The sequence below is a fragment of the Triturus cristatus genome, chromosome 4_1, assembly GCF_964204655.1.
Source record: "Triturus cristatus chromosome 4_1, aTriCri1.1, whole genome shotgun sequence".
NCBI classification, from domain to species: Eukaryota; Metazoa; Chordata; class Amphibia; order Caudata; family Salamandridae; genus Triturus; species Triturus cristatus.
Window position 1 is genome coordinate 313372996 of NC_140585.1, and position 23031 is coordinate 313396026.

General features: G+C 45.8%; 1 protein-coding gene across 2 annotated transcripts in view; it reads right to left on the bottom strand.

Moving 5' to 3' along the window:
* WNT5B (Wnt family member 5B) overlaps positions 1-22545 on the bottom strand; it is a 429666-nt gene extending 407121 nt beyond the window's left edge. The window contains exon 1 of one of the 2 annotated variants that reach the window (XM_085652238.1): positions 22280-22545. Coding sequence is in view for 1 of the 2 variants with exons in the window: in XM_085652233.1 (XP_085508359.1) it covers positions 22090-22134 (45 nt within the window). In the remaining variant the exon portion in view is untranslated. Of the gene's footprint in view, positions 1-22089 lie in introns of both variants that reach the window. The other variant, XM_085652233.1, reaches the window with a different exon arrangement.
* Positions 22546-23031: the final 486 nt, after the last annotated feature.

A 23031-nucleotide genomic window follows, 5' to 3' on the forward strand; every position in this document is an offset into this window, starting at 1 on the left:
GAAGTGCTGGAGATAAGGATGGCACTGCTGCAAAATCCTGGAGTAAAAGACTGTAGTAGGAGGAGGATGAAGGGGGAGAGTGCTGTAGGAGTCTAAACAAGGGGGAAACCATGAGAAGACTGGAACAAGGGCTGGGAAAGCGGCAGGAGCATTGGGGGGGTGGGGTGAGGGAGTTCTGCAGGTGCCTGAAAAGAGAGAGAGCCACAGGATCCTGGAGGGAGAAAAGGACAAAGTACTACAGTGGTGGGAGTAATGGCTGGGAGTACTCCTGCAGGAGCTTGTTGGGACTGAATAAAGTCTGGTTATGGGGCCCTGAAGGGAGGAAGCAAGTGCAGTTCCCGGAAGAGTGTGAATGCTGCACGAATCTAGAGTGAATCAATCAGTGCTGCAGGAGCCTAGAGGTACCGTGTGATGCAGTTGCTTAGAAGCACTGGGCGTTACAAAAGCCTGGAGGTATTGAGTGTGGCAGGTGCTTAGAAGCATTAGGCATTACAGAAGCCTGAACATATTGAGTGTACACAAAAGCACACCCTCCACCTCACCACACATGCGGACGACCTCTCATGGAGCACCTCCACTTTCAGGTCCAGACCAACCCAAACACACTACCTTCTGCGGAACCCTCGTCTACAGACCCCTTCACCCCCCCCCCGACCTTGTCCACCCTTCAACAAATCCATTATAAACTTCATCGCACCCCACATACATCCTCCTTGGCGAACTCTACTTTCACCTGAACAAGTTTAATGACAAAACTACCTCGTACCTAATGGAGAACCTCGCCACCATCAGACTCAAACAACTTATCACCTCCCTAACCCACTCAGCTCGACACACGCTCGACCCGGTCTTCTCCGCCAGCAACAACATCACCTTTAGCCACACCACCGAGCTCCAGTGGACCGACCACCGGTGCGTCCACTTCTCCACTAAACCCATTGTACACCACCACGCCCACCGCTAACATCGCAGAAGTTGGAACAAGGTCACCGAAGAACAGCTCACCACCTCCCTCCGCAAAACCCCTCCACCAACATCCACAGACGCCAACATCTCCACACACAACCTCCACCGATTGATCTCCAACTGCGCAGACTCTCTGGCTCCCCTGAAGAAAGCCACAAGCAAGCAACACTCCAAGAAAGCCAGCTGGTTCTCTCACACCCTGCATGAGCCCAGACGCACCTGTAGACAGCTTGATAAGAGATGGGAGCAGCAAGACCCCAGAAGGCAACTCAGCCTTCAAGACCGCTGTCACTACACACCATCACCTCATCAGAACAACAAAGAAAGTGGACCTGCAAGAAAGGATCAACACCAACACACTCAATAGTAAAGAACTTTTCGCTGGTGTCAAAGAACTCGCCAGACCCAGCACTGAGAAAGCAGACATTCCCCTACTACTAAGACATCTGCAACAACCTCAGCACCTACTTCCACCACAAGATAAAGGAGATATACAACAGCATCGTTTACCCGAGACTCAAACACCCCACCCACAACCACCACACCCTCCCAAGCCAGACCCCAACAGATCTTGCTCAACTGGACCCCCCTCATCATGGACAACACCCTCAAAATCATGAAGAGTATCCACTCCAGAGCACCCACGGACACCTCCCCACATGACATCTTCAACAGAGAAGCCACCAACATCGCCCCCGAACTCTGCCGCACCATCAACTACTCCATTTACTCCGCCATCTTCCTGGAAGACTGGAAACACACAGAGATCAACCCCTTGCTGAAGAAACTCTCTGCCAGCCTGACGAACCTCAAGAACTACAGACCCATCTCTCTTCTCCTATTCCCATCCAAGGTCATCCAGATGGCCATCAACGCCAAAGTTCATCGAAGCCCGCCACTTCATGAACATCTCCCAATCTGGCTTCCAAAGCAACCACAGGCATCGAGACCTCCCTCCTCACTGCCACAGATGACGTCCACGCCCTCCTCGCCAGAGGAGAGACCGCAGCCCTCATCCTCCTGGAACTCTTAGCCGCGTTCTCTCCCTGCACAATACTCCATTCAGGGATGTGGAATTCCTATAGCCCAACGCCCAGGACACATTGTTTGGGGTCAAGGGCAACAAGATTTTAAGTGTATTTTGTCCCTGGGACAAGTAGGCCCAACCCCCTGCAACACAAACCCTTTGGATGCCAGTTTGCAGTACCGCATTATGGATCAAGGAAGGGCACTGTCTGCAGTTAAGGTAATATTTTTGTCCATATGTCCAGCTGTTCAAACTTGTATTTATGGTTCATTAATTGAAAGCCTTTATTATTAGGGTGAGCACTCTAAGTAAATATTGTAAGCTCTGACTGCACTACTGACAGTGGTTCCAGTATAAAAATGTGTACACACGTTTTCAACGTTTAGCAATATGAGGCTATGTATAATACTCCCAGAAGGCTCTCTGATTTGATGTAAATATTTGCAGAAGCTTGAAAGCAAGTTTGACGATTCTTTGCTTTCAAAATAAAAATGTTCATAAAAATGAAAGCAGGGAAAAAAACATTTCTCTAAACTACTGTATAATGTCAGGTACCATTTCTTTGCAGCATCATTTAGTAACATGAGTTGATGCATGGTAGTACTTCCCAAAAATATTCATAAAGGGAAATCAGTATAACCAGTTTCAATAAGATTATGGGAATCAAAAATAAACGGGCATTGGCAAAGCCAGTAGGTCTGAAATTGGGGGTCCGCTTTTTAGCTGTGTCAATGTGCAAATTGTTTTGGCATGGTTTTTGTAAAATCTTATTGGTGTGGGAGCTGCCGGGCCCTCACCATTATAACATTGGCAAAAGCAAAAATTGTTTTTGGGCTCCAAAAGCACACACTGCCACAGTAGTTACTGGCACTGAACAAAACTACTTTGTGTGCCGATAATTTCCTTGTGAAAGAGCAGAATGCTTTCAATCACAGTGAAGCTAGCCGATACAGAGCGAGAGAAAGAATTTTAATAAACGCAAAAGGTCATGGTCAACGCCAGACCAAATTAGGGGTCCAATTATTAAAGAAAGTCTCAAAAGTGCACCCATGGTACATGTCCTTGCATTAAGTGCAGCTATATGGCTTTCGTGAATTCTTAAGAATTCATTTACAGAAGTGGGACAAGAAATAGAAGAAAATTTATGATCTGCATTTTAGCATGAGCAAATATGCATGTGTAGATTTGCTGATGCGAAAATCTGAGTGTTTGCAAGTTCACTTTCCCTACAACCACTTTTTTCCCTCAATTCTGGAAGGTGGTTTACATCTGCCATTGTCAGGAGTTAATTTCCAACATTTCTCAGCATGGGAAAAGATTAGAGAAGAGTTGTTGAAAACCCCTAAATCATGCAAGTTACTAGTTATGCACAGACTCAAAAGGGCATTCTAACCCTGGAACTATTGCTTACCACTACCTTCAGCCCCAGTATGGCATTATAAGGGAATTGCAAGTATTCAAACACTACTATGGTATGAGCCCTGGCATAATCAGAGAAGCTATATCAAAGCTCTTATATAATGAGATTGCTGCCATAATTTGTCGCTGCACTACTTGGCACCAAAGGGACAAGTGGATTTTGCTACAGGAGAAGTGGATCTATGAAGCAACCTGCCCCATGGACTAGTAGATATTTTATTAAAAATTCCACACCCCGACTCCATGATGTTGGCATCCGCGACAAAAGCCCTGGAATGTATCTGCTCCTTTGGTCACCAGCCGAACACAGATTCAGACTACCTCTGTTCCTCTCAGAACCCACAGAGATCAGCTGCAGTGTACCTCAGGGCTCCTCCCTGAGCCCCCCTCTTTTCAACTTGTACATGGCCCTGTTCGCAGCCATCATCAGGAACCATGGACTCAACATAGTCTCCTTCGCCGACGCCCAGCTGATTCTCTCCCTCACCACCAAACCCTCAGTGGCCAAGAACAACTTTCAAAACAGGATGAAGGCTGTCGCCACCTGGATGAATAACAGCTGCCTCAAGCTCAATTCAGAGAAGACCGAATTCTTCATCATGGGCTCCACCCCCTATGCCTGGGACGGTTCCTGGAGGCCCGCAGCACTTGGAAACCCCCACACCCACAGACCATGCACCTGTATCATCCTGGACGCCTCGCTCCACATGATCCGCAAGATCAACGCTGTCTCATCATCCTGCTTTCACACACTGTGCCTGCTCTGAAAGATTTTCAAGTGGAACCCCACAGAGTCCAGAAAGACAGTCACCCAAACACTCATCAGTAGCAGAATCAACTACGGCAATGAACTCTACGCCGGCATCTCCCAGAAACTCCTCAAGAAACTGCAGAATATTCAGAATGCCTCTGCCAGATGCATCCTCAACATCGCCTGCCACAGCCACATCACCAGCCACCTGAGACCTCCACTGGCTCCCAGTCAACAAAAGAATCACCTTAAACCTCCTCACACATGCCAACACAGCACCACGCGACGTTGGACCTGCGTACCTCAACCACCGCCTCGCATTCTACGCATCCACCAGAGACCTCCACTCCCCACAACTGGCCCTGGCAACAGTCCCACGTACCCGCAAGATGATAGCCAGAGAATGATCCTTCTCCTACCTCACAGCAAAGTCCTGGAACACACTAGCACTCCACCTGAGGCAAACACTGCAACTGCCTCACTTCAGGAAGTCCCTCAACACTTGGCTCTTTGACTTAAACTCAGCACCCTGTCGGACCAGCAGCTACCACCACCCTTAGCACTTTGAGATCCTTACGAGTGAGTAGTTGTGCTTTACAAGACATCTGATTGATTGATTGAGTGTTGCAGGTCTTTAGATGCAGTGGGCACAGTAGGAGCTTGGGGGATGCACATCATGTAGTAGTCTGGAGAAGAGATTGTTCCATCTTGTTTATTTTAATCTGGTAGCTGGTCAGGAGTGGAAGCTGGCTGACGCAGGAGACCTGGTGCAGGGAATGGCTACCGATAGTCCATTACTATTGGATAGTTCCACTAAAGCAGAACGCTTAAATCTTCCAATTCCATTTTGCGAGTAGTACATCCAGTTCAGGTTTTTTTTAGTCTGCAGTTTGGTAACTTTGGCCCATTTTATTCCATTATAAATTAAGGACTGCAGGTAAGAGCGCAGAAAACAGACATGCCTGAGAGTGTCACACATGAGATGGTAAACTTAAGAGCTCTGGCGCAGTCAACTAGCTTTATGGTTAACATCAATGGTGTAATTTTACTTATAGTGACTGCTTGGAGAAAATCAATATTCGAATTTGCGCGAATATACTAGAGAGAGCAATCATTAATTTAGCTTCGGTTTTTGCATCAATAATTAAATCTGCGATGACATGTCAGTCGAGGTGTCATAAGCGAGACAAGATAATCTTTCTGGACAACAGTAATCACAAACGTTAACGGGGCGTCAGGTTTCCCAATACCGAAAATAGTTGGCAGCTGCCTACTGGGTATCGCCTGGCGCGCCAAAAACACACAAAGTGCAACCACGCTTTATTGACCTAGCACTGCTCATGGCTAAACGCTCCATAACAATGAGGTGGAAAGCAGCCCAATCTCCACCAGTTCACACTTGGCACAGGGAGGTGGTGAGATGGGGTAGTGCGGAGAGTGCTGCTATCCGGCGCGAGGAAGCCCGTGGACTGCGCAAAACAGTCATCTCAATGGACTGGGACGTAACCATGACAGCCTTCAAGACATTTGAACCTGCAGCACAGGATGTGTAGATGTGCTTAAATGACCAGTCCCCCACATATATACAGTAAACCTCTACATAGTTACGCAATATAAAGTTACCAAATAGACTAGTCCTGCCTATATGTAGGTTGATGTGGGCATTAGCCGGGGCTTGTTTGCGCGATAGTGTGATGGACTAGGGCCAGCTGAGTTGGGGGTATGGGAGGGTTGGGTCAAGTTATGTAGCTCTTTTCCTTCCCCTGTTTTCATGATCAATGGAACAATTTGAAATACATAATTGTATTCTAATTCTGATAGTACTGTATAACCCGATGCATCAGTTATACATGTTTATTTTCTAATGGATGTAAAAAATGTAAAAACCCAATAAAATGTGGGGGGTTTTAAAGTGAGACAAGATAATTTACACAGGTAGAACGTAAAAACTGAAATGTCGCGCATAATCAGGCTGAAAATCAGAACAGCTCTGGATGTCTGCAAATGTTAAGACATCCTGGAAATCTGGCATGGGGAATGCTCCTGGGTCAAAGTCTCTGGCCTGCTGCAAAAGGAAAGGGCCCAACATGTTCTAAAAAGAACGCCGGTGTGGCACGACGGACTCCCCTTCTGGGACCGCACGTGCTTGCAGAACAACAGGGGCGCGTTTCCCATGTAAGGGCACGCGGCGGGCGCGCGCACTAACACTACCCATCTACTTCATGGGTGGTGTCCGCTCATCTTTGAGAACCGCGAGCCCTGCGTAGACTCGCCAACCAACGCAGCACGGCCCAAACACGGTGCGAGTGCCAAGCAAGGCTACCGCCGTATGTTATTGTTTCAAGGCACATCAATTATGACCTGGCGCAGATGGATCATGTAACTGCGGTCCCTAATTGTGGGTATGGAACAACGTCTGTTTCTCCTCACAGCAACGTCATTCGCTTCTCTCATCTACTCCCCATCCCCATGGACACTACGGTGCCATGCTGGGCAGTTTTCACGGCTCACAATAGAAAAGAAAAATACATTAAAAAACTAGAAAATAAAAAATTCTGAACGCTAACGTTCGTGTCAGGCCCGCGTCTTCGGGTGCTTCGTGCATTCTGCAAGGGTCCCTGCAGGGATAAAGGTTTGCTATTTCATGTATTCTTAGTTTGGTCCGACCCCAGGCTTCAGAGGCGTGGAGCAGTGGGTAATTTATTTATTTACTTGTGGTAAGTTTAAAGTCTACAAGGCCCGGTAGTCTCAATGAACTTTACACAGTGAACCGAAAGAAAGCAAGAATTCAGGAGGAAAAAAAAGTGTAGGGATATACCATAACTGAAGGTAAGCACATTTTCAAAGTGATATATACAACCAATGAGGTACTAAAAAATGATAAAACATATTGGGACTGCGGGTAGCCAAGCCCAACATCGCACGTTTGTAGGGGGCGCAGAAACGCCGCAATTGAGAGAGGAAAATCGACATGGACTGGTGCATGCTTCAGAGAAAGTGGTGTATGAAGGGAGCGGATGTCCCCAAGTAAGGAGGAAATGGAAGGAGCACAGAGGCAACCCCTGCACATCCATTACTGGGACTGGTGTGGATTTACTGCTTGCTACTCAACCCGATTCAATTGTGACCACTGGATGGAGAAAAAGGGAGGGGCACAGGGGCGGTTGTGGGGTGATGGATAACCAGCTCTGTCAGAATAAATCCACACATGGCAGTGTATGGTTTTCTTCATTTCCTTTATGTTTTGATGTTTACAATAAACAGAACTGTAAAAAAAAAAAAATGCTAAAATAGGAAGGCAATCAATTACGGAATTGTTCAGTGTCTAAAGGAAGAGTGAAGCAGAAACTGAACTAATCACAATAGGAGGTTATAAAATCGAAATACTACAGGGAGTCAGTAAAAGTAGCAGCGTGCTAACAGGAAAGAAAAAAAAGGGGGTAAGAATGGTTCCCTCGAAGGACCCTAGTTACTACCATGTGGAGCATGCCCAGACGACTCCACCAAATCTTCTGTCGAAAACGGGAGGAAGGATCCACTTGACAGTGGTTTTGGGCAGGTTTATATTTTTGGGCCTAAAGTGGACTACCTACCAGCCTTGGATAATACGCTCCACCAGTTTTTTCGAATGAGTGCTAAATCAAAACACGGAATGAGCCTATTCATATCGTTTCCCACTAGTTGCATAGCACCTTAGGGACTCCCCGGTCCCAACCAGAGGAATAAATTCCATACTTCAGACAACTGACCCATGGTGGCGCAACCTAAAATGGGAACCAGAAGAGGGCTTCCCCAGGCTCTCTACATAATCTCCCTCTCCACCTCGTAGCATAGACGCTGTTGGGGTGAATGTTGTACAGTTGTAATCAGTTTGGTGGACTGGTCACTGCACCACGTTCTGATTTGGCTGGAGGGCGGAGTACGGGAGAAGGGGATTGACTGCATTTTGTTTTGTGACCTAATAAAGTCGGTTTATAAAAAATAAAAAAAATCTCCCTCTCCACCTCCCTGAGAATTCAAAAGCAGGAGGACTTCAGGGATGGCTATTCAGGCACCTAGACAAGGACACTCCTCCCCTGAAAACAATGGCAGTCAGGTCCTGCTCACGAGTTACTACGGGGGGCCCTGCTGTTATCACGCTCCCTGTAGGGGCATTAGTGCAGTCCCTTAGATGATGCCAATAGGAGAATACACACAGAACATTCGCTCTCTTTCGCTATGGCAACCTAGGTAACACCTGTGTCTGGGAAAGGCCACCTACAGCAGGAAATGAGGGTCTTTTATGATAACGATAAGAACTGAAAGTGCCAAATCAAAGCTTATCCACACTAGACAAAAGGTCCAAGTTAAAACGGTTGAAAATAAAATACTTTAATGGCAGAATCACAAGGAGAACCTGGCGATTTCACTTTCCTGGAGAAGCATCCCATTTTAAAAGAGGTTACAGACCTTAAAAAAACCTACCGATCTCCTAAAATAGAGACTTCAATCAATACCAGCCTGACGTATGAATCACCCAACCAAGCTGACAAAAGGTAGCGCACCAGCTACCCTGACTCCCTAATCTGAAACAGAAATGACGTAGAAGAGGTATCTAACCACCATGACAGTTTGGCAGGATACAGGTTTCATGGGTGTGTGTGGTAGAACGTCATCCAGCCTGCAGTTTTATTTGCATTCTGGGAATTGTGGTTTCCAAATAATCAGAACTACAAATAACACAAGGCACAGAAAAATAACCTGCATTGGATTAACTGGTCACGCATGTCCTTATGAAACTTTACAGCTCTGATTTATATAGAAAAGTAGTGAAGAACGAAATGGGTGATTGATGAGACATTTTATGCATGGAACATAAAGTTTGATATATAGTGGTCAGGTGTGGGATAGCCTTACCAGTGTGGCTCACCTGCCATGCTGGTCCTCAACCAGGAAGAAATGGGCTTCCAGTAATACAAACATTAGAAGAGAGTAAGTGGCCTTCAGTTCACCAGGGAGCTAGTTTGACTGGAGAGGTGATTTTAGAGGAAAACAACCCGAATCCAGTCCCTTGCTCACTTTGCCACTGGATTCAAGCTAGCCTGGCTGATGACGGCTGATTGGCCAGAAACCGGTCCCAGGATGCCTGTTTCCGGTCCAGGGAAGACATGGCTTGGCAGTTCGGGCTGGACTGTTCCCATGAGGTACAGGGTCAGACTGATTTGCATATGGCCACGTCTGAACTGGGGTGGCGGAGTGAGCTAAAGAATGATGATGGATTAGACCCAGCACAGATGACGGGGGGGGCAGTGCTTGCAATGTTCAACACTCCGTCCATCATCCCCTTTGGTTTTGCTTTGAATCCAGATGAAGCATGGGGTTGTTCATGAGCACGAAGATGGCGATTCCCTCATCTAGATTTTGTGACAAAGCAGAAGTGTAGCAAGACCAGCTTTATAGAAAAACGCAACAATCTGGCAGAGGGCCGTGTTTTTGATGATGGCTACCAAGCTTGGTTTCGAAAGAGATGGTGTTAGGTCTGGTGAGACTGTAGTGGGATCATGTGCAGTGCATTAGGAGTACTGCGGAATAATTGATAAGACATTGCTACAGTGGTCATGGTTGCTCTTCATAAGGGGGGGGGGTTTGCAGGCAAATAGATGTACACAGTTTTTAGTTCAGTAGAAGTGGGAGAGGAGACATCTTGTCTTGGATGACTGACTGATAGTTCAATATGTATTTTTGAAAGTAGGCACAGTCAGATTAGAGGGAAAAAAAGGATTGCTTAAAGCCAAGCAAAGCTTTGCCCTCAAAAGGGATGGTGTATAAAGAGAAGGTACCCCAGGATGGGCCTTGGGGACGTATACAGGTAGAGCTGTAGTGATGAGAATAAGAAGCATAAGGATACTGCGAACGAGCAATCCGAATGAAAGGGAAAGATCCACTTCAATGTTTTTGGTGATGCCTAGGGAGACAAGTGCAGCCAGCATGGTAGATAAAAAGACCGTTAGGCCTTTTCCCCAATACTAAAGTAAAGATTTAGGTGTTCCCCACTGACCAGGATGCGGTCTACGTAGGAGTCCGAAAATTTGGTCTCAAAGACTCTTCGGGTAGTTGTTCAAGCCTTCATAATCTTGATCAGTGATGTGAAGGTTAAGCCCCAGACTGAAAAACACAACTATTTACGCAGACAAAATAAACATGAGTGGCATAAATATTACCTTAAAAAAGAAATAGCACGTAATTAGAATACAGTAGTATTAAAGACCAACTGTGACAGTTTGAAGAACTCCGGCATAACAGTACAATAGTTAGTCAATAAAATACTATCAAGCTTAGAGACTTGATCTACAAGTTGCAGACTGGTTCAAGCTCATACACACAGTTCACTTTGACCGAACACTTCAGGTACGATATAATGGGTCGATGTTATCTCATCTAAGAGTATAGGACTATGGACAATCTGGCTGAAGTTGCTGCAAATGGTGACTTTTTTTTTTATTTTTTTAACATCGAGTATGTAGACGAGGATCCCTTAGGATGAGCCACTCCAGTGTCCTAAGTAGAAAATTATTGATGGTGCCCCTGCCGTATGCTCTCTTGAAAGTCCCCTGGGTTTCAAGTAATGTTTTGGCTTGTTTTCCAAAATAGACAGAAATCGAAATAAAACTGAAATAGCCCAGTTACTACTGTCAAAATATTCTAGTCCATCTGTGGTTCAAGTGTCACTTGGTACCTCAAGTTACTGGTTAGGGGTAACCACAGGCTACGAGAACCACTATTTGGATTTCTACTGGCGTTGGTTGAAAATGTTCAGTGCCTCTGGTGTAGAACCCTTAACATAATTCGTGGATTACTACCTTAGACCTTTAGTCAAAAAAACCACCACCATATCTCAAAGACACCAGAGATCTCCCAACCATCTCAAGGACATCACCTACGAACAAGGTACCTGCATTTTAGTCGGGCTAGACAGAGAGCCTGTATACCAGTCTTGCACAAGAAGCCACCCTACAAACAATTGAGAATTTCCTTTTTAAACAAGAATGGACACACACTCTCACACACTTCATCTTGGCATGCTGACTGCTAGCCCTGACCGAAACCTTTTGAATTCAAAAGGTGTCTTCTACCTCTAGACCCAAGGGACTTCCACGGGGAGCACTTTTGCCCCCAGTCTGGCAGGACTCTATGTCAGCACTTCTGAGAAGAAATGTGTATTCAACAAGACAGATCCTTATAGTACCAAGATCTTATTCTAGAAGAGGTACATAGATGACATCTTAATGATTGGACATAGTACTGTAGATGCTCTCCCATAATTCCACAACTGGCTCAACTCCTGTGACGAGTTCCTGAGTTTCACATACACAGCTAATGCAAACACACTGGATTTCTTAGATGTCACCATTTTTGCAGAAGACAACTGCCTGAAAACTAAGACCTATTACAAAACAATGACAAAAAAATAGTCTCCTTTACTTTTACAGTTTTCATTCTAGACCATTGAGGGAAAAACCTCCCTTACAGCCAGTTTCGACACATATGACGAAACTGTAGTGACAAAAGATAACAAAACCGAGCACTTGATCTAACCAACAAGTTAAAAGAAAGATTATACAACCAAGATCATTCAAAATTGTCAAGAGAGAGAGAGAGAAAAATCAAAACCTCTGAATACTTTCAGAAACAGAAAAAAGCCTAGAAAAAGATATTCTCACATTTGTCACAACGTACAACACAGCTTCCAATGTGATCAAAAAGGCGATTAATAAACACTGGCGAACACTGACTTCGTGGACCCATAAATGGCCTAAACCCAGGTTTGCAAACAAGCGGAGCAAGAACATTTGTGACCCGCACAAACACAGAGAAAACAATTCAGTGTTAACCACCTGGGTACTAACACCTGTAACAGAACATTACCCTTGCAGTTCATGTAGAAGTCTGTCACATCACCAAAGTGACAAAAACTCTCAAATTGACCTTAGATTTTATATAGACACTCAAACGACATACAAATTGCAACACCATAAATGCAATTTATATGATCAAGTGCCCCTACAACTTGAAGTACATTGGCATTACCTACCGAAAAGTGAAATTATGCATTCAGGAACACAGGAAGAACATTAAATGTGGAAAATCGACCACCTGGATGAGTAACCATTTCTTGTCCATGAACCATAGCACTAATGAACTGAGTTGGGTGATGTAAGAAACCTTAGACACCATCAATACTAATGTTGAACATATTTGATTTAAAAAAAGAACAAAGATGGATGTACCGCCTCAGAACTTACAACCAAGGCCTCAAAGACAATATACCCTGGCTCTCTTTCAACCGCTAAACCTCTATAAAAGAGCACAGTAATTCTTTGGATAACTTCTTCATGTACCCAAAATCGTGCACAGTGAACATCCCTAAACCTGCTGTTTGCACTTTGACATGGAGAAAAACATTAAAAGAATGTTCGCCACACTTTCCTATATTAATTCCATTTCTATTTAAAATTCTCATCAGAGTAAATACATCAAATGGTCACCCTCAATGCGCTTTGAACACCCCTAATCACAGCACAACATAAAAACCATACCAAACGATCATGTATACATTAAAGACTCATTGTCATTTGAAAGACAATGACCATCATAACCCATTCTGGAACTCACAAATATGTCCTTTTTGCCCAGATCGATCGACACTTTGCAAAATGCACCATCACAACTTGATTGTACTCGTAAGTAATATTTGTTACGTTCTGACTACCAGAACGTCTTATGGATCCCATACATTAGTAATTTTACAATTATATGCATTTTCCTCCGAAACATATGTAACTTTTTCACCGTAGTCTTTTTTCTTTACAAACTTTCTCCTCACGTGGGATTACTTTTAGTTTTTACTATCGACGCAAAGCCATGTTTTACACACCAGCAGCACTCATCAATACAGCCACTCACATAGCATCTCACTCACACATACAGCTGCTTACACAACCACTTATATACCCATACATCCCCTCACACACCGATACACACAAGGATACAACAGTCACACAGCCACTCACATGATCTATATTAAAAGTAGTATCACTAATTAGTAGTACAGCTAGTATATTACTTTACGTTTTGTAGTACCTTAGTATATATGTTTAGCAATCAAACTCTTACAGAATACTTACACCCACTGAACGGTGTCATCAGGGATGTGACTGACCAGGTCATGAGTGATGTAATATGTGAGGTCACAAGCAGTGCATTGCGGGGGCGTAAATTATAGTTGGCTAAGCTAACTTGAACTGATGAATTTCTCTGGTTTTGTAAGAGTGAAATCCGACCCTAAATTTAACATTCCTGTAACCTTTGTTTTTTTCAGTGAATTTCTAAGGTTTTTTTTTAATTCTATATGCCAACTATAATGTCCCTGTAACCTTTGGTTTTTTCAGTGTATTTCTATGGTTTTTCAACTAGTAATCGCGTTTGCGGAGTGGTTGAGAAAAGGGGCCGAGTCTCTGACCAGCTCTCAGGACACCCGCTGTGTAGGGCTTACAGGAGGTACTAGGAGGGCTTCTTAGCCCCCAAGGTCTTTCAGAAGTAAAGTGGACTTCATCCCGCAACCATTATTGCGCCATGAGTCGAGCCACGTTTGCAGAGTAGTGGAGAAAAGGGGCATGGCCTCCAACGAGCTTTTAGCAATCCAGCTGTGTGGGACTTACTGGAGGTAATTGGAGGGGTAGTTGGCCCTCAAGGACATCCTTGCCGGCCAACTACCCCACCTCTTACCTCCAGTAAGTCCCACACAGTGGGTTTGCTGAGAGGTGTTTGGTGACCAGGCCCCCTTTCTGCACCACTCTGCAAACACGCCTCCTAGTGCACTACTAGTTGGGGGATGAAGTCCCCTTGGCTCTTGAGGGTCTTGGGGGGCCAACTACCCCTCCTGCCCACACAGCTGGATTGCTGAGAGGTTGTCAGAGGCCACACCCCTTTCTCTGCCTCTCTGTAAACACCTCCTGATGCACTACTGGATGGTGGGGGGGGGGGGGGGGGGGGGGGGGAGGAAGAGGGAGTAGTCCACTTTAGTCCTGAGGCCCTCAGGAGTAAAAAGGAATTCATACCCCAACCAGAAGCACGCCAGGAGGCGCTTTTGCAGAGTGGAGGGAAAAGGGGGCATGGCCTTCAAGTCCACTCAGCAATCCTACTGTCTGATACTTACTGGAGGTAACAAGAGGGCTTGTTGGCCACCAAAGACCCCCAGCATTCAAGGGGAATTTCATGGGCTCATCCACCTATGCTGCTCTCCTGCCCATCTAAACTACACTGTGCCCATGGCCACCGATGCTCTGGTCTACTCTGTGGCTATCTACCCTCATACTCATCGGTGCTCTTGCTTCTTCTCGCATGCTTTTTTCATGCCCTTCTATGCTATTCTCTGCTCATGGCAATCGATGCTCGTGCGCATTGTAGTCCATCTCTGCTCATGTGAGTCTCTGTTCCAGAAAACTCAAAGTACAATCAATTAGTTGCCAGTGTTTACATTACCACTGGACAAAACTTCGCTAAGATCCAGGAGCCTATCCCACTGAAGCATTTTATTCCAGGACAAAGGAGCCTTAGAAGTGGGTTTGTGTTTTAAGGAACCAGTCTATACGCAGACAGCAGTACCGCTGCAGTGGCTCCAAACAGCCTGGTTTTGTAAGTACAGCACATGCTTCTGTTTGTCATGGAGCATGATGAAATACATTATGCTCCAGAAGAGAATTACAGACCTACTCCAACTGGGAAAACTCAACGATAAAAACCTAGAATAGCACACCCCTACTGATCTCGTTTTATTATCAGGAAAAATACAAAAAAAGTTACCTGGATTTTGATACTACTGTGTATGGAAGTCTCAGTGGTGTGATATATCGAACACCTGATGAGAGGGGGTCTGAGAATAAGATCAAGAGATTAGTGTCCATCCGGAATTCAAGGTGACAGCAAATGCTCCAACAAACACATGAGCCATATAACCTGGTAAGTGAATCCAAAATTCTTCCAAATATTAAACAGAATGTTTGGCTGATATAGCCGACTTGATAGCAGCAGAAATACACAATTTGGAGTAGATCTATTGTAGGGAGATGGGAACTGATGGTCATGCTGTATGTGTTTTGTGGGCCCAAGTCATCTGGGTTCTAATCATGAAGTCTTGCATTACCAAATTGTGTGGCTCCGGGCATATCATGTTATCTCCCAGCATCTTAGAAGCCTCTTCTATAAAAGTTGAGATGTTCACCAGGTAGGCTAACCACCCACCTGTATTAAACACTTTTGAAAAATCAATGCAACATTTATTTAGATATATAATTGCACAAATTCCGTGGCAACTGAAGCAAACAAACATGAAGCATACGAGTTTAGTCATCGATTGATGCCCTATTTCTGTTTACTAACAGGAGAAAATTGTGTCTTAGATAAGAGCCAGTACGCTTTTTGTCACCGGTTCTTCTGTAGCTGCTTGAAGTCCCCACCTGTTATCCGTTCATACACTGCTCTTCCACAAAAAGGTGGACTCAGTCATATTATTGCGGAAGGAGGTCTCATAAGTGGCCCACTTTGATGAACGCAAGCATCCCAGAAATCATGAACAAGATGCCGTTTTATTAGGTCTGGGTTTTGACAGCACAGCTGTCAAACAGACCTACTTCTTACAATATACAGTGGTCCATGGGCCCACCCCTTTCACTCATTGGCTTCCTTCTGGAACTGATTTGAGACTATCAATCCACCCTAGCTTGCCCAATGGAATACATGATCTTACACCCAATACTATTGGATGCGCCCTTTCAGCTCCTCTCTAGTGCTTGCATTAAACTGCATGAAGGACTGTTTTACAACGAGGGAGACTTCAAGACAGCTCGCTTTTCGTTTCTTGTCTAGCTTTAATGTGCCTCCGCTGCAAGTTAGAACCTTAAACCCAAACCGGTTAGCTTTGCTTTTGCTGGTCATTAACATTAGCCACGTTTTTTTTTAGGATAAAGTAATTAGTTAGCAGAATGCAGTCTGCTAATATTCCATCCGAGTGTGTGACTGCTGACCTGATCAAAAACAAGCTTTGCAAAAACGTGGCTTCAACATCTACAGCTTTGTCGACAGTTCGCCCTGGCGTCGTCCAATGAGAGGAGGGTGCTTTAATAACTCATCCCAAGTGCTGGCTTAGTGAAAGTCAAAGGCAGTCAGGGTTCCATTTATGAAACTATGTGAAACGCTGATAATTCTAAGAAACGTGTTCAACCTACTATCTTGAGACTGGAAGACCTTCCCAGCGGAAGAAGCCATGCCGATGACCTTTGTGGCTGTCAAATTGTTTCCTGACCTGGCAGATCCGTGAGTCGTCAGCGGGTCAAAAAGCCCTTTGGGTATCCGGTCCCAGATGCTTACGCTCACTAACAAGGCAGATGATGGTGAGCGGTCTGGCCAGAAGCAAGAACCAGGATTCCGAGGTCTAACAGATCCGGCCTAACCTCGCAATAGGATGAGAGCAGGTGCTTCCGGGTTAATGGTTCTGGCTGTGCTATTTACAACCTCAGAGGCATAGCTCAAAGGGAGAAAGTGAGGCGTCCAAGTCAGCAGCAGCTACCCAGCTGAGAAACATATAGCATGTGCTTATTATTACACATAGGCGATTAGAGGTCTGAGTCTGACCCAGGGACGTCAAATCACCAACTGCCAGGGCGAGAGGAAGTGACATTATGCACCCTTTGACACAGGATGACATCACAGGGCGACCCCTTCAACTATCATTAGACCCTAAACTGCTAGGGACTAGGCGAAGGACAAAAAGTGAAAACTACAGAATAGGTCTATTATTCGGTGTCTGCCTTTAAAAACTCTGAGATAGGGTAAGCAAGAGAAGTACCAGAGGTGCCATTTTTATCAGGGGTTCCCCCTAAACACCCCTAAATGCAATCCATGATCCGGGCATGACCTATAGGGCGAATAAGGAGTGTGGGGGAGTGAGTGGTGGATTTCTGCACTGTTTTGCAAAGAACCCGCTGTTTCTTTCAGAGGACTACGAGGGGACCTCACAGAGCAGCCTTCCTTGTGTCACTGTATGTCAAAGTGCAGAAAAACTCTGAAAACAATTCCTCACCCACTACAAATGCTGGGTGACCATTCTCACAGTTGCCTAACTCAGACTACCAGCGAAAAAGGCCTAGGACTGCAGGATGCAGACTCTGTATTTTTGGTACTGAATGAAATATCACGCTTTTCAACTTCCTCATTCCCAGGCTTGCAAGTTCTTACAATAATAGTTGTATGGGGGTGGGTTGTACTCCCACGCTGTGGCTCAGTGATCGGTCTGAAATAGCGTTGAAGTACTCAATCCCTGAAGTTGCTACCTTATGTTACAGAACATATCCCAAAGTCACGTTAACCCAGAGGACAGTATAAAACAGATTAACTCCGAAATAGACTGGACAACAAATGAACACATTCTTCAGAGTATGCACTTTAAAAAAAGGTAATCTACCCAGAAATCCAATTGCTTTTGGGAGAATATGAGAGACTATTTAGGGTCTGACTATATATCATGATTATGTGTACCTATGCTATTGCTTACTTTCAATGATTTATTTAAATGTTGTAAATTGTTTATGATATTCATTATTAAATTGCGTTTTCCGGATCTATAATGAAGTGCTGTACTTCAATGCGTGCACTCAGTAATAATGTATCCTTTTTTAATGAAATGTTAATACAGTGAGGGCGGTGTGCAACTGGTGCTTAACAGCTTTCTCCTCCCAGTTTGTCTTCTATGGTAGTGGTAGTCTGCCCGGATTCTGTATATGAATTACCAGTTTGGCCCCCACCACTTCTGCTGTGAAGCCTACCAATTCATATACCATTTTTACAAGACATTAACACTGTTTAAAGTCCTTTTCTCTCCTGAGGTTCATGTCCTCCTCCCAAAGGATGTTATGGATTGCCTTACTAAATAAAGGCTGCAGCCTTGAATAGCATTTGCCTCCACACAGCTGAGTCTGTCCCACTGAAGACCTCACCCAGTGCTTAATTTGTGCCTGTGACGGCAGGAGGTGAGCACTAGCACTCATTTTTGTGGACCAGACCTTATTTTTTCATCATCAGACTTTGACCGACAGTGAGGAAGGCAGCAAACGGAGAAAGAAAGATAAGAAAAGGCTAACAAGGGGATAAAACTGAAATGAAAAATAACCTGCAAAAGTGAGATAAATTGACAGGAAGTTTAGGAGGGGGTACAAAGAGGTAGGAGGTGCAATCAAAAAGAGGCAGCATTGGTGTTCAGTAACCAGAGCATTCAGCAGCGCTACCACTATCCACTCTATGGGGGTGTGTTGCCTATACACCACATTGGCATTTGTGGAACGCAAACACCACAAACATTCTAGAAGGAGATTCCATTTTGTACCAAATTGGATCATTCCAATGAAAAACGTGATCTCCTCATCCCAGGTCCCTTTATCAGCAACATGTGAGAATACTGAATCACAAGCCAAATAATATTGGGATTACATGTAAAATGTTGACATAAATAAGCGCCCTGCACTCACTTTCCACTGATTGCTAGCTTACCCAGTGCACAAATTTAGAAAAAGGACTTGGGGCAGCCACCTCAAAAAGGCCAGACGTGAGACGCGTGGGTTTTGAGACATCCACGAGTCATGAGAAACAAGTGATCGGAAATGTGTTTTTATGGTGTACAAGCTCAGCAAAGCACAACGTTGTTGTGAAAAGCTAGACAATGCCTCTCACCGCTTTCCCCCCCAAAATGTTAAAAAAAGATAGTCATCAAAATCAAAAGGTCCTAATTTAATGTTTGACGCAACCTTTGCACAGCCGCTCTTCAAAATACACAAAAAATGCAGACCCACCTTACGTGGGACGAATTGGCGCCAGTTGAGTCAAACAATGTTAAGACACATGCAATAGCCATGAAAGGTCGACTCAGATGTTTCTTACAGTTGTTAAGAAAGACCTTATTTTTACGTTTCTCTCCAGCTACAGTGCATGCACCTTGTGTGCCACTGCCCCCAGGCCAGGCTTTCCTTGCAGCTCACTTCTGGTATGCTACAGCTGTAAGTGTTTAACTTTTCCTGCTGCCTGAACCAGGACAGACTTCAATTGGTAACCAATGAACAAAAACTAAACACAAAACAGTTGCTATCGACGTGCGACAAAAATAAAAATTAAGCTGAAAACATAAAAACGTGCCCGTGCACCTCTCACGTGGTAGGCATCCGTGTAAGAACATCTCGGGTCTTTCTTTCATTTTTGGGACCGAGGCCTAGCAGGGACTTGGCCAACGGCCCTTTCTGACCTCTCTTCAGGATCTGTACCAGCGCGTGCGTTTTCTGCTGGCACTACCCACTAAAAGATGCTGGACCTGTGCCATTCTACCCAAGGAACCACAGAGGCCCACTGGGGAAACAAAAACCGTCTCTCTGCCGGGCGGCTTTATTTTTATACCAGCAATTATAACACGAGCTCCGAAGCAGGCTCCAGCTAGCTGTGACAGTATATACATGCCGAGTCTTTTTGCCCACATTCTGAGATGCCCTACCCACCCTTCTACTTAAAGCCCCGAGTGTACATCTAGTCTCCTCTGGCATTATGCTGTTTTGGTGATATTATGTAAACTGTCAGCTAGAGCAAACTTGTTATATTCCATTTAACCCAAAAGAATCCTATGGGGGGGGGAGGGGGGGCTGCAGCCTGCATCCCCGGGTCTTTATTGCTCCGTGGACTTATTCACCATTCACTTGATGCAACAAAACAAATATTTTTACCACACGGGTGATTCTAACCATTGGCCTAGTCTTCAAGGTAAAATGAACCCCTTGCCCAAACAATAACCTTCTCCTAGCCGGAGGAATCTGCACACAAGTGTGGGGTGGGGGAGGGGGGGGGTTGGGTGGAATCAGATACACTGCCAACTGCGAACTATGTAAACTAGGCCAAATCCCAGTTTCCCCATTTGTTCACATTCTGTAATCCTGAGCAAATGTTATATTATGTATCATCTTCCCAAACCCTGCTTCCTTAATCTGCCTAAACTGTGAGTGCTTGGGAAACAGCCAGAATCCTTGACCTCCACCCCACTCCAGGATTAACAGCTATATAAACAACCGAACTGCATAAACAAGCACAGGCAAATGCAACAGGTCTAGCTTGGATTGTAAATTAAGAACCTTCTGCAGTGAAGAAAAAAACCCACAAGGTTGGTTTTGGTTTTCAGTACATGCATGACTCAAGGAATTTAATGTGTGATGATTAAATTTACCTTTGTGCAGTGTTTTAAAAAGCCAGACCGAAAAACTTCTTGAAAGAGGACAGCCAGCCAGCAAGTGGGCGATGGCTCGATAAATATCATAACAAGGGGTCTTCGGGAGTCCCCCGTGTTGATGCTCTGGGTAAGAGAGAACTGCAAGAAGTATTTCTTCTGTGGCCCCTTTAAAACAAAATTAACTAGTCCCCTTTCAGTGGCGCAGTAAACGACTGTGGGCAAGGTAGTGCCAGAGGGCAGGCTAAGCTGCTTGGGGGCCTAAAGCACTGGCCGCATTATTCTGGTGGTTGGCCTGCAGTGATGGGGACGGAGCGAAGGGCGGCGAGAGGGTAACGGCGAAGCAGGGAAGAACAGCTCCATGTGCGGTGTCTGGTATGAAAACGCACCCCAGGCTCGAGTGTGCAAGGCACGGTGTATTAATGCCAGATAGTTTCCAGCCTGGGGGGAGGGGCAGGAGAAGCCGTCACTCTCCAGCGCGGTGTCAGGGCAGGCGTCTGTCAGGGTTCTGCGGAGAGATTTCACCCGAAAACGACTTAGTGCAAATATGGACGGGGTAGGGGAAAAACCCATTCTGAAACTCAAGCACGTCCATTCTAGCAACACTGAAGAATAATCTTTAAAAATAAAAAATAAATCGGACTATTTAATGGAAATAGAGAGTGCGCTATTTGATAGGCAGTGTGATAAATAGAACACTTTCTGATAGCTGGCTACCTGTTACACAGTTTGCAACGCTACATACAATGGTCAATTAACCTTTCCTGCCATTTTACCCGGCTGTCTGGCAAGTATCACATTTTCACACCTGTCTGACACAATGACACTAAACATAAGACACTTTCTGCTATTGGTCTTGCTGGCTACTGCACACAATAGCTCGTTTTATATTCATCTCGCAGCCCCACTAACAAAACGTTTTTTGTGTCTATGTACCCAACACGCCAAAACAAAAACATTATAGATGTTTCTTGCAGTTTATCCACCTGTTGATTTCACGGAAAAGTTAAAGACGGAGGTGAAAATCGCCAGCCTTGTAACACACGTTTAATCGTGTGCTTCGTCCTTAAAGAATCTCGCTAAAACTTTTCTGCACATGTAAGGGAGACAGCATGAACGTGCTGCGGTAGTAACGTGCACCTTAACTTCACCACTGCCTTTAACAAAGAACGCCACAGCTGCACCACTCTAACACCCCCTGAGCAAAAACCGATGACAATTGGTTTTATTCGACTTTTAAAACAAAATCCCTTCTTAGAATAAAACGAAAACGTTGCAAACTGGCATACAGTGGATAAAAGCAAGAGGGAAACCGTGAAAGACCTCATGCACACACACAGGCAGGCAGGGAGAGGAGAGGTGGTCCAGCAGCTTTCCAGGAACCGGGAGGGAGAGAGTTAGGGAAGAGTCAGACAGCTTCAAAGAAATGTTTGACAGGAGGGATAGAGAGCCTGCGGGCCGGGATTGTTTGAGAACCATTGTGACCTTATCGCCTGTACTCAATACGAGAGAAAACACAACACGAGAAAGGGGAAAGGTGGGATTAGTTTCTCCGTGTTTCTTCCCAGGGTGGGGGTGATGGGATTACAACGATACAAACAAGCGCCCCCTCCCATCCCTTAACAGCTCTTGCCCTACCTGCATGCCCGCGGTACTGAAGGGGCAGAGTGGTTTCTCCCACATTGGGGTCCTCCTGTCTGAGACCCCAGGCGCCTGGCACGGTGCAGCTTCAAAGGCAGGGCAAATCACCGCAGTCCGCTCACCCCGGGCTGCACAGTGACACTTCAAAGTAGGGCGAAACTGTGCCGGGTGTCAGACGAGTGCCCACCTTGCAGATCACCACAGGACATGCACCGAGCAACTCCTCTAGGCGCCGGCACCAAAGTTAATCCACGGGCAACAAACACCACACGCCCAGTACTGGCGGGGTCTGGACCCTCCTCCCGCTCTGCCTTCTGCGGGGTGCAGCAGGTCCCCGGTTGGATCCCAGAGGTACGACTACTCTGCTGTCTGTTCTCCCACACATGCACCGGAGGGAAGCAGGGGGCGCGCGCGCTCGTGTCCCAGACCTGCCTGCTCCACTGCTTGCAGTTAATACTGTCTCGCGCTGAGCCCACAGACCGCCCGCGCGGGCGCGAGCCCAGCGCCCTCCCTTCTCCCCCAGGAGCAGACCGCCCGCATGCCATTGGCCAGCAGCGAGAGGGCTGGGCGGGGCCTGTGCCTCCGCGCGCGGACCCTCAGGGCAAAGAGGCAGCGTAGGGGGCGGGTGTCTCTCACCGCACTCAGACCCAGCTGGGGGGACCTGCGCCCTGATGTCGTCCAATGAGAGGAGGGTGCTTTAATAGCTCATCCCAGGTGCTGGCTTAGTGAAAGTCAAAGGCAGCCAGAGCCAGGGTTCCATTTATGAAACGATGTGAAACGCTGATAATTCTAAGAAACGTGTTCAACCTACTTTCAGGAGACTGGAAGACCTTCCCAGCGGAAGAAGCCATGCCGATGACCTTTGTGGCTGTTAAACTGTTTCTTGACCTGGCAGATCCGGAAGTCGTCAGCGGGTCAAAAAGCCCTTTGGGTATCCGG